The sequence below is a fragment of the Chrysemys picta genome, chromosome 10 (assembly GCF_011386835.1).
Source record: "Chrysemys picta bellii isolate R12L10 chromosome 10, ASM1138683v2, whole genome shotgun sequence".
Lineage (NCBI taxonomy): Eukaryota > Metazoa > Chordata > Testudines > Emydidae > Chrysemys > Chrysemys picta.
In genome coordinates this window covers 14,260,271-14,273,034 of record NC_088800.1, presented here as the reverse complement: position 1 = coordinate 14,273,034, position 12,764 = coordinate 14,260,271, and the positions used below count along the sequence as shown (strand labels likewise).

At 48.9% G+C, this 12,764-nt stretch overlaps 1 protein-coding gene across 8 annotated transcripts in view; it reads left to right on the top strand.

Moving 5' to 3' along the window:
- Window positions 1–12,764, top strand: part of NTRK3 (neurotrophic receptor tyrosine kinase 3) — a 324,926-nt gene that overhangs the window by 198,186 nt on the left and 113,976 nt on the right. For all 8 annotated transcript variants that reach the window (XM_005294882.5, XM_065559292.1, XM_005294879.5 and 5 more), the window contains one exon: window positions 6,187–6,375. In XM_005294882.5, the coding sequence (XP_005294939.2) occupies window positions 6,187–6,375 (189 nt within the window). The remainder of the gene's footprint in view (window positions 1–6,186; window positions 6,376–12,764) is intronic.

Genomic DNA, 12,764 nt, shown 5'->3' with positions numbered 1-12,764 from the left:
CAAAATGCTGCAACCTCGTACTGCCCCAGTTCCCTAGTGTCATTTGGGAAAATCTGTTTCTTTGGGTAAGTTCTGTCTTTAAAAAAAAAATTTAAAGATCACAGATTCAAATCCTGGCCTGGAATAATTTTAACTGAGAGTTATTAGAAGGAATGCACAAACCTCTTTACCACCATGATGGAAGTGGTTGGGAACCAGTGACCTAGAAGCAAAAGGCCCTGTATATCTGAACCAGCCAGAGCCCTGGTACAGTAGACCTGTCTTCTATTTAGTTTTAGCGTGCAGTGTCTTCTCTTACAACTCGGAGGGCCTGATTTGACAGAAGTGCTGAGAACTCTCAGCTCCCATTAACTGCAATTGGAGTGGTGGCAGCTCAGCATTTCTGAAAACTAAGCCCTACATTTGTAGTAATGCTTTTGAAATCCATCCTATTTGGGAGCCATCTGTGGTGTCCTCTAAGGCCAGGTTTGCACTTGAAAGGTTTTGCTGGCAGAGCTCTTTCGGTGAGGGGTGGGACATTTCTTTACGACATAGCTATGCTGGCAAAAGCCCTAGCGTAGGCACAGCTATACTGGCAAAAAAAATGTGGTTTTGCCGAGATAGCTTATTTCACTCATTAAACTGGAATAAGCTCTCCTGGCAAAAGCACTTTGCTGGTACAACTGCATTGATACTTGCAGGGTTTTACCAATATAGCTATCCAATATAGTAGGGATCGGCAACCTTTGGCACGCGACCCACCAGGGTAAGCCCCCTGGCGGGCCAGGCCAGTTTGTTTACCTGCCGCGTCTGCAGGTTCGGCCCATTGCAGCTCCCACTGGCCGCGGTTCGCCGTCCCAGGCCAATGGGGGCTGCTGGAAGCAGCGCGGGCCGAGGGATGTGCTGGCCGCCGCTTCCCGCAGCCCCCATTGGCCTGGAGCAGCGAACCGCAGCCAGTGGGAGCCGCGATCGGCCAATCCTGCGTACGCGGCTGGTAAACAAACAGGCCCGGCCCGCCAGGGGGCTTACCCTGGTGGGCCACGTGCCAAAGGTTGCCGTCCGATCCCTGCAATATAGACATCATTGCAAACCGTTTAAGTGTAGACCAGGTGTAATCCTAATGACTTTTAGCCACCCTTCCTGCTCACTTACCCTGATGTGTGCCCTACCACCACATCACGTTACTGCCTTGGGACATGAAAACACTTAACTGGCACTTAGGGATCCCTGACAGCCCCTTTTAAACACCAGGCCCATTCGGGGTGCTAACCAAAGAATTGCTCTCTGTTTAAACCAGGGGTCTCAAAGTCCTGGCCCATGGGCCATCTGCTGCCCGAGAACCTCCCCATTGCGGCCTGTGGAGGACAGATCCATGCAGCCACTGTCGGCTCTGTCTGCTGCAGGCGCTGCCTCCTGCAGCTCCCATTGGCTGGGGGAGAGGGACAGAGATAGCATCACTAGTCGCCGGGCCGAATCAGGCAGGGAAACAGCATCATTAGTTGCTGGGCAGAGTCAGCCATGGAGGGCGCATCATTAGTTGCCGGGCAGAGTCAGCCATGGAGGCAGCGTCACTTTTTTCCACAATGAATATAAACAAGTCAAAATACCGAACACAACTATCTGATGCACACCTTGCTCAATCCTGAAGGTTTCAACTGCTCAGTCACTGAGGCCAAACATCAACAAATTGACAGAACTGAAGCGTTGCCAGGTGTCTGGCAAACACTAAAAACTCTCTGGCAGGCGAAGAATTGTATAAAGTTGTATGACAGTTTCATTAGTTCTAAGAAATTCAAAATAAAAAAATACAATATAAACGTTTTCTTTTCTGAACACCATCTTCAGTGACATTATTGGCCCGCAAGGAGGATTTGATGACTGGCACTGGCCCTAAGGTAAACTGAGTTTAAGACCCCTGGTTTAGACTGAGGCCTTGTCCAGGCTACAGATGCTTTGCCGGCAGCTATACTGTCAGAGCCCTCTAGTGTGGATGCAGCTTATGTCTACAACAGAAGGAGTATTTCTGTCAACAGAGTTGCACCGCTTCCTGCAACAATGTTAGCTCTGCTTCTGTCGGCACAGCTGTGTCTGCCTTGGGGTTTTTGCTGGCATAGCTGTCAGCTAGGGGCTGTGGTTTTTTCACCCACCCCCCAACTGACATAGGTATGCTGACAGAATTCTGTAGAGTGGACCTGGCCTGACTGAAATGCCAATGTATGGAAGAGTAAGCGAAAGTGGAGGAAGTGGGCTGAGCCTGGAGAAAGAGAGTTGGCATGGGTGACAGCCTGCTATGGGGAATTACCTGAGAGTGAAATCTACAAAGACCTTTGAAGGGTGTAAAGATCAAGGAGCATGAGATATTTTGGGGAGCATTCGAAAAGAGCTTGAAGTAGGAGCAGTGGGGATGGAATGAAGAGAAGGAAACTGCTGAGCGACTCCAGGAAACACTTCCTACCAGTGAGGTAAGACCATGAGATTCTAGTGTCCAAAAGGGGAGTGGTGGAAGCCCCATTGCTTGAGACATTTAAACGGGACAGCCCTACATTGATGGGGTGGTTGAATGGGCTTGATGTGACCTACTGTAATGGGTCTTGTCCATCGTTAATGCCTATGGTTCTTCTCTGCCTCTTTTGCATTCTGCCTTCTTGGGATTCAGTTTGAAGCCCACCTTCAACCTGAGGGATAGGAGCACCAGTTTGAAGACCTCAGTGCTGACCTGGTTAGGTAGACATTAGCCAGGGAGTCACCAGGCATGCTCCCCTCTGCAGGCAGCCTCTTGTATTCTGTGGAGCTGCCTGAACTAAGTGTATTGTCGTGTACAATCAGCTTCATTATGTTGGCTAGTGCAGTATCGCAAGTCTGTTGCTGGATCAGTTGATCTCAACCTGCCCCTAGGGCAATCTTGGTTACTGTCCCCTCCCTTTTCTCCTGCCCCTGCGCCCCCCCAGCCCTCATCAGCTTAGTCAAGAGTGTACTAATGTTCCGATTTTGTCTGGTTTGGCAAATGAATTGCACAGCATCAGTGAATTGTTACGAATCATTAAAGGTGGGTGAAGCTCTCAAGGTTCAAAGATGTGGCTCAGTTTGGAACAGGTCCCAAAAGTTTGGTGCTAATCCCACCTTTGAGACATTATCCAGGCTTCATTGCTCTGGGAGGCACGCTTGGAATCTCCTGAGGATGGGTTTTCCTATCAGTTGCCCAGCACTTCCATCAGCTCCCCTAAATCCAAAGATCCTGCTGCCTGGAGAGACCCGTGAGGTTGTCAGTTGGCCTCTGCCACTGCCGTAGGGGGAAGTGGGACCTTTATAGACTCTCTGCAGGCGGGAGGGTGACATTCCTACATTTAAGGGTGCAGGATACAGAAACATGTCGATCAAGATACAAGCGCCATATACTAGGATAGTAGACCAGATTTTTTGCAGAGACAGACGTCATGTTATGTTCACTTCTCAGTGCAGTTTGTGACAGAGGAAACACCTACCATGAAAAAGACTTTGCTTTTGTTCTTTCTTTGGTGGGAGTGGTGTGTGTGTGTGTGGTGGTGGTGGTGATGTTCTCTTCATCTAAAATAAGTCATTCAGACTGAAATTGCTTTTTGTTTATTGTGTTTGGAGAAACACAATAGCTGTAGTCTTAACGCAGGCATTTTGCTGGGGAGCTGAATTCCGCTGTGTTTTCTGTAACATCACAGGAGCTGAGAGTAATCTGGGCCCTGACAGAAGGCGAGAACCTGCCAAAAGGAACTCACAGTAAAGGGAGAGACTTCTTTCTTGTGAGTAAAACACCTGCCAGGAATCTGCTAATTACACAATAACTTTATTATGTTCCACTCGGAAGAACAAACAGTACTTGAAGTCTGAGAAATTAGACTAAATGAATGCAGTCAGAATGTCTGAATGAAGCACATATTCTCTGGATCCTCTCAGAAGCTCCAAGAGAGTAAAATGACTTCAAGACTCTCTTCTTTGTTGCTAGCACTACATAATAAAGTAATTGTGCAATTAGCAATAGATTAGTGACAGGAGAGAGACATTTTCTACTCGGCGCAGGTAGAAGGTGGAGCAGCTCTGCTCATCTTGGCTTAACCTTCTGTTAGCCCCTGGTAGCTTCCGGAAAACAGCAGAGACGCATCACCAGATGGCTGGGATTTTTCTTCCCTCGGTGTCTGAATAAATTGCAGTGTGTTTGATTAGGGTGCTGAGGAGAGCGTCCTTGCAAAAGCATGCGTTGGAGTCTTCTCATTCCCAAGCTCCTCACAGTTTCCCATTCATGCAAGACAGGTGGCTGAAGCTTGCAATTTTCGGCTTTACCAGGGGCGTGGGGAAATGATGGATGCGATCATGGGGCTTGTGGAAAGAACATTTCATAATGATCCCTCCTGGCCTCTGAAGTCCCGTGCGGTTTTCTGGCCTTGAGAACTTTCCGTCGTGAAAGCTGATGGGCAGTTTTACAACTGGGGCTGTAAAAATCAGGGTGTAACTGAGATTTGTAACATATTCATGGGTTTGAGAAGCTGAACCCTGGCTATTAGGTCACCTGTCCCTTTCTTCAGGGCATCCTTTTGCGTATGAAAATGGGTGTGTGTTGGGGCGGGGTTAGAGCAGCCGTACTCTGGGATTTGGATGTGTGTGTGCATGTGCATGCTTGGATGTGAGGGGGTCTGTGTTTGCAGGAAGTGGGCTGTATGTTTGCAGTGTTTGGGCCATTAGGGTGTCTGAGGGGAGGTTGAGTGTGCCCATTTGGCAGTGTTAGCATGAGTGGTTGGAGGGGTGTGTACATGTGGTGTTTTGGAGAGGGCGGTTTGTGAAAGGGCAGGGAGGTGTACACGGATGGTGAAGTATTTTGGGGTGTCTGAGAAGGAGAGGGGACCGGTGTTTGGGGTGTTAAGGTGATTGTGGATGTGGGTGCGTTGGGAGAAGGGAGGGAACTATTTGTGTGTAAGGGTCTACTGTGCGGGCTGCTGCAACGGCTCACCTGCCATGCAGTTCCCACTGGGTGACAAGTGTCAGCCTCGGCTTAGAAGGCCAGCGTGGAGAGAGACTCCGGGCTTCTCCATTAGTCCTGCTGCCCAGCAGTGTGACCGAGTGACGAGATTGATAAAGCATCCCTGGACGTGAGCAGCAGATGGGGAACTGGGAGTTAAAAAGGACTTGAGATGGCACCAGTCAAATTAGAGAAGATGGGGAGGAGGAACTCTCCTGAGCCTATTACAGCTCAGCCCAAAGCATGCTCCAATTGCTGCCTGGCTCTGCACCGTGCTTGGGGCTCGCTCCTGGTGCTGGCTGTGGGTTTTTGTGGCAGAGGCGGAGAGAGGCGGAGCGTGGAGAAGCCAACACTGTGGAGTGCCAGCAAGGAGAAGCTCTGCCAGTGGGAAAATCCTCCTGCAGCCTCTTCTCAGGCAAGAGCAGCCCAACAAGTTGATGGCAGGTGGAGAAGGTTGGGGGGATTCCCCTGGATTGCAGTCAGAGAGCACTGGCTGTTTTTCTTCTCCCGCTGTCTGTGAATGCTCTGGCTTCGGAGGGGCTCCGGTGGAGAGGGTGTGGGTTGCTCAGCACACAGTTAGGAAGGAGCGGGGTGCATTTCCATCACTGTGCGATTCACTCAGGATTAACTCCTATGGATCACAGGTTCCCAAGCACATCAGCTGGATCGAGTGGTTGTGTGCATGCAGGCAGGGAAAGAGGGAAGGTGGAGGTGTACATGGGTGGTGAGAGGGAAATGTCATCTGAGCACAGCGTGTGACCCAGGAAGCCCTATTTGAGAATGCTGCTTCTCCAGTCTGCGCTCTCGGTTCCCAGTTTAATCTCTCGGTTCTCATATCACACCCAGCACTGTAGTATATGAACACCACAGAGGCTGAACTGTCCTGCAGGGCCTAAAGCCGGTGGCCCTCCAGGGCAGGGCTGAAGCCTGTTCTGTTGCTGCCCGTGCTGTAGTTCTGGAGGGAGAGGACTTTGGTCTCCAGGATTCAGTCTGGCTTGCTCACCGGAATGGTGAACGGGAAGGGCTCTCCCCAGGACCCGTGCATTGTCTGGGAGACTCCCAGGATAATTAATCCTGTTCAGGAGGTTAGATTAGTCTTTGTCCAGCTGACGCGACTAACCTGGGTGAACTGTATGTAACAGTGAACAGAAGAACCACACAGGGATCTGGGCCACTTGTCTCTTCATTGTGTTGTCTGATGTTTTTGTGTGTGATGGCTCTAGGTCCCGTGGCAGTGATCAGCGGGGAGGAGGATTCTGCCAGCCCCCTCCATCATATCAACCATGGCATCACCACACCCTCGTCGCTGGATGCTGGCCCGGACACGGTGGTGATCGGCATGACCCGTATCCCCGTCATCGAGAACCCCCAGTACTTCAGGCAAGGCCACAACTGCCACAAGCCAGACACATGTGAGTGCCTTATTCAGCTGGATCCTTCTGCTTACGAGAGGACAAGAATGGGGGCGGGGGTGGGGGAAGAGAAGTGGGTGGGGAAAGAAGGATGAGGAGGAAGAGGTAAAGGAAGAAGAGGATGTGGGGGAGGGTAATGGGTCTTGTATGGTCCAGAGATGAAAGTGAACCCCAAGGTAAATCTCAGGTCTCAAAAATCACAACATACATGAAGGTGCTTCAGAAGGAGAATTCCCACCCTCACCCTCACCCTCCACTCCACTTTCATCCTCCTACCACTACCCGCTAATCACCTTCCCCATTCAGGACAGAGACAGCCTAGAATGGAGCCTGCAGACGTTTGCTTTGGGCACTGTACCAGAGGCGTGAGCCAGTGCAACTTGAGAGCACAAGGCATTAGAGAGACCTGCTTCCTATGTGTGATAAGAATGCATCTACCCTTCCTTCTCCAACAATTCCCTACCCTCATAGCAGCGGGACTGCCTCCTTGAACAACCTGCAGCCCAAAGGGCAAACACAGCAGTGTCTACAGGTAGGGCAGATACACAGAAAACACTTGGAGCAGGAGAGCAACAGATTCAGACACTTCATTTCTTACACTCAGGGGGGCCTCTGAAAAGCTTGAAATCTGCATTGTGAGCAAAATCCATTAAATAGCAAATATCTTCCACACGAGGTGATAAACTGTCCATCCCAGCTTAGCGGGAGCCCTCATAAACTCTGATAGTAAAAGTGAAGGGCTATTAAAAAAGATGCACTCTTGGTCACCACATACCACGACTGCTTCCCGGGCCACTGTCCCTCAATATGTGGAGCCTATTCACAGTCAGTGGATCAGATACAAACCTCTCGCTGCACCCTCAGCCTTTGCCAATTCCTGGAAGCAACCACCCCCCACTCCAGTTACTGTTCAGGTTCTTGGAATATTTTGCATTTCTTGGTTCAAGTCAGGATTGGATGTAACAAAATGTCACAAGGAAAGTTATTGTCACTATCTTTCCGGGCTGACCAGGAGCAGGAAGTACGAGGGATCTTGCTGGAGAGCCAGACTTCCAGTCTGTTTTTGCCAACTTGGGAGGCTGGAAAAATTTGAGTCAGCCACTGAGCTTTAAGGTGTTCATAGGAATCAAACTTCCAAACCATTAGAAATTTACCCAGTACTGAACATTAGGCAAGAAGTTGGTTCTCCATGGCTTCCTCTTTTGCAATCAGATAAGCCCGAACAGCATCCCTTTCCCCTCCTGCTGAGATGTCAAGGGCTGGTCCTATCGCTGACACTCACAAGAACTGATAGAGAGAAACATGAGCTGGACCTCCAATCCTGGACTGTTGCTTGTTGCACTTCAATCACCAGAGCAATGGGGTGTATCCAGTCACTGTGCCTGGCTTTCCCTTTGATTTGTATTTTAATGTATTTCTTTTGGTCTGTTTGTACAGGGATGGGGTGGAGTGTTTTGGTTAGGCAGAAGGAGCCAAATAGTGTGGTATTTCTGTATCATATTTATGTTTTATATTTCTTATAGCACCTCATCTCAAAACACTTTACAGACTCTGATGGCTTTGATTCTCTGCTTTCTCTCTCTCATCTCTGTAATCTATGGTCTTTCATAGTACACCAACCATTTTGGTGTGTAAGCACCATTGTAGTAGTGGTGGTTGAAAGTCAAAGGAGTCAATTTACTCTGAGTTTTGTGGGGCTGCCCGGGAAGTAAATCGCAGCAGAATTTGGTCCGAAAGTTTCACGGGTTCCATTTGATTAAGATCTGAAAAGTTCAATATGCAGCAGAACCATGAGGGGCTGGAATCTGGATCATTTAACCGGGCCACATGGGGAGAATATAACATGGGGAGAATATAACATTGTCAATAAATACACGCACAACAGATTACAGGGAAAGCACTTGCCTCTCTGCTTACCTACCTGGAATCATCTGCAGGGTTCCATGTTTCTGGCATTAGTTTAGTATATTTTAGGGCCCAATCCTGCAGCTCTTATTCAGACCTGTGACTTCAGTAGCAGTGTGGCCTGAGCCCTGGAAAGTATTATAGTTCACCTTTACAATAAATAAAACCAACCAGACTCTTTGGAGCTTCCATTTGGTTTTTATTTTACCCAAGCCATTCTGCCCAGCCCTCATTTGACGTGTTGGGTCTGGCTGGAGGTGAGTGACTGTTCCCATTCACCCAGCATTTTACACATTGGACCTCTGGTTTGCTCCTCTTAAAATATTTCTCCCTCCTCCCCCTTTCTTCTGTGAAGGAGAGGTGAAGCCCTTTAGATAGGCAAGCCTATTAATACCCAGCAGAGTCCATCCAGAAAAGGGGCTGGTACAATGCCTGGACATACCAGTGCCAGTTAGCCCCTGCCCTTCTGATCACTGCCTTCCTGCTAAGTCCACTAGTTGGATATTAGACTATGAAGCCCATCGCTAGCAATGGCATTCACCCCCACATAACCTGTAGAGCCCAGGTTCAAATACAGGTTTTGTTAACGTATCATCTGTAGACACTGGAACGTGGCTTCTCTCTTTCTTTAGCTTGGTCCTCCTCTCTGGTTGGCTGTGACGCCGGGTGTTTGGGCTGAGGACACGCAGACACCTGTTACTGAATTACAGTGAGGAGAGAAAACTCTCTGTGCTTAATGCAGTATTAATAGTACATTGGTGCGATATAGATTTCCGTCACCCTCTGCACTAACAAACATCGCTTATCATGCGGGAATGATGGATGTTTATTCCCAGCCACTTAGTTCTGCATAATGGAATTGCAGATGAAATATGGAAAGCGGCTTGCTGCCTGCTAAGCTTTGCCCCCTCTTGCTGCTTCTGCACAAACCTGTCCTGCGGGGGGTACTCTTACAGACCCATTAATTACTGCTGTCTGCGAGGAGACAGACGTTTGCTTCTGACTATGGATGTGCTGGGTTTTTTTCCCTGTCAATAGGATGAAGGATGCTGGAGCTCTCTCTCTCACCTGTGATTTTCTGGGAACTCCTGAGACCAGGGCCTTTCTCTCACTCACCTACTTGCTGCTGCTTCCAGAATTAGAGAGACGGGAGGAGTCATTCTTCCCTTCCTAGATGTGGGTTTGGGGAAAGGGCCTGGAAGCAAATGTGCCACCCTGTCCCTGTGTTGGGACATATTGACACTTTGGGACCTCGTGCTCTACTCTTTGCCATTCCCTCTGCTCCTTCCAGCCATAACTCCATGTGCACCGGTCAGCGCCATGGCTTGGAAGGATGCATTTTGTTAATAAATAAAAGCTTCAGCTTCAGTAGTTCTCACTCCCCTGCAGGGAGTTAAGCTGAGTGTCAGATTTAAGATGGGGCATGTTGATCTCAGAAGAATTGGCGGCAATATAGAGTCCCTTTTTTCTGGGACACGAAATAGGGATCAGGTGGGCATATCTGCTTACTGAGATCTCAGGCATTTCTCAGTTTGCGTCTGGGGTGAAGGGTCAGTCGGGGCTGCTCTCTCAGAACAGGACGCTCTGGCCCCAGTAAAAACAGCGATGCTGGAGTCATTCAGAGCCTTCTCTGATTTTGTTGCTGCTGCTGCAGACTGGGCACGACGGTTGTTTGGTTTGTTTTCCTCTGTCGGGACTGGTGCAGCCTTAACACTGCGATGCATTCACCATGTGGGCGGAGCCGATGTCCTTCTATAGAGTGCTAATGAGGGTTTTTTTTACAACCGCATTTATTACAGGCTGCCCTGACATAATTGCATATTCGAAGTTAGTAATTACACGTATTCACACTAATTAAGTAATTAGATATAATTACGCTAACTGTAAATACATGGTAATCGGCTAAAAAGAAGTACTTCAGAAAAACCAAGGCAAATCACACAATAAAGACACCATCAGCAGCCTTTCCGCACATCACTCTGTCTTTATCTTGCATTTGGAGTGCAGTTTGAAAGGGAATCTGTGATCCATTCAAAAATCATACTCTTTAAACAAACGGATTTCCTCCCCTGTCTCTAATAACACTAGAGAGTCGAAATGGGAGAGGATTTTTAAAAATCCAGTTTTCCTCTCACTGCTGATGCTCTTCATTCACCAGTTGTATTTTCTTTAGCTTGGACAAAGGAAACTGACTAAGTCCATTCCATTTTGCTTGTAATCAGTTTTGCTCCCAGGTTCTCCAAGATGCACATCTTAGGTTGCAAATGTTCGCAGTTTATTTGTATGAAAACAACTGTTTTCACTGCTAATAGAAGAGGAAACGTTCCTGGGGGCAGGTAGGGTTTGGAAAAAATTATTTCCACCAAATGTAAATTTTGAGCTGATGACAGAGGCCCTTTAACTCTGAATGAGCAGCCCAGAGTAACTGAATTATAGTAGACATAGCCTCCGAGTAGACTGAATCCCCTCTCAGAACCCCTTGCAAGTCCTACTGACACTCACGTACACAAGCACTGACCCCCCGGTCTCTGCTCCTTCGGAAAAGCCTTTACCTTCCCAGAGACTCGAGTTCCCTTCACTTCTCTCTGAGGTTTGGCTGTGGCGCCTTCTTGTGGGGTACATCAGCATTCTATGCTGCCATCCCTCATGATTCATGTGTGTCTGAGGTCATTAGGGGACTTAGTGGGGAGGTTTGAGCTGAGGCCTTCTCAGTATGCAGATAACACCTAATTGAGCATCTCCATCTCCACCAACCCAGGGAGGGCGATCAGGTGTCTCAGAGTTTAGATGAGGGTGGGGCATAGATGAAAGTGAGCTGGGTTAGAGTGAAGTGTTTATGGGGAGAGGGGGAAGCAGCAGGATGATGAGACTGAGTTGATGCCATGCCTCCAGTTTGAGGCTGTGTTCATTTTTTATGACCTCCGCTCACAACTTGAAGGTCGGGTTAGATTCCCAGCTGCTTTTGAAGGATAAAAGAATAGCTTTGGTCAAAGCACCTTTGTCCATCTAGATCTGACTAGGAGGCTGTGCTCGTTTCTCTTGGGTGTGAATTTAGCTACTATGGTCGATGTCTTTGTCACCTCTAGATCAGACTGCTGCTGCAGAGTGCTCCATCCCCCTACCCACAGTGAGCACTTCTTCTGTCTGCCTCCCCATTGCTGCCCAGCCGCCAGCCTTTCCACTGCCAGAAACCCTCTTGAGCTTCCCTGGACAAAAGTTCTCACTGATGGCTGCTGCCCAGCCCTGATTGTCAGGTTCGGAGGTGGGGTGGAGACCACGTCTCCCTGGGGAAGTAGTGGAAACCCTGTCTCTAGAGTTATTTACACAAAACATAGGCGATCTTACATTGACAAGTGGGTGGAGGAGTAGATCTAATAAGTCTCTTCCATCTCTTCAGCACTTATGTCTAGGAGGTTTCTGGCTTGGCTTCCTGCAAAAATCCTGACCTCAACATTCGCCTTCTAGCAGCTGGAAAACCTCTGTGATCCTGAACTAGAATCCTGCTTTCAAACCTTGCAAACCCCACCCCCCGCTCCAGAGTAGTCTCTGCTGGAAACTGCTTAGAATGCCAAGGGCTAACGACAGTCTCTTGGGAACAGATTTTAATGTTCAAACCCCACAGGCAATGAAGCAGAACTGAGCAGTGCAGAGTGGCAGAATGAGGAAAGCGCAGGGCCCCACTCATCCCTTCATGCCCGCGTCCTCTGCCTCATTCTCCTGACTGACAGCTGAAAGGAAAGGTCCTTTTGGTCACTGGCTTGTCCATCCAGCTCTCTCTACCTATGGTCAGCTCTCAGCTGGTTTCTCTCTCTCTGCTGCACTCTCCAGTATTCCTTATCTGTAAGCATTTGTTCTCCATCCCATTCACCCAGGGGAGGAAGGGAGAGAGAAATGGCAACAAATGCCAGAGCTGAGAAGTCAAACCAATCTCAGTGGCAGACTGACCATCCAGACCCATTCAAGAGCTTTTCTGAGTTGCAATTTGACCCTCAGGATTAACACCACTGGGAGTTGGTCTTCTGCCTTTCCTGCCATGGGCCATCAGCTTGCTATTGAACCAAAGGAGTAGCAGGCTGCAGTGGAATGGCTGGCAGGTGCATTCTGCCCACGTACACCAGGACTGTTGGCCACTGCAGGTGGTTCTACATGGATCCATTCAGGAGAAGCCAAACAATTAAGGAGGAAGATTCCTGTCCTGCCTGTCTCTGCCCAAACCCTGCAGGCATTGCAAGGCATTGTGGTAGCCAATAATGCAGTGCCTGGTGGGACAGGCCCGCCCTACTCCTAATGTGACACACATGCTGTCTCTATTTACATACAAGCAAATCACCTCCTGCAGCTGTGAGGATGGGCTCTGAGGGAGTTAGATCCTACCACTGTTATTTTAATGTGTGTTTATTGAAGATGTTTGTAGCAACAAAACAGATCAAAGGCAGCAAAGCACAATGCCAGCCCGCACCAGGAACTGAAGCTGACAGCACATC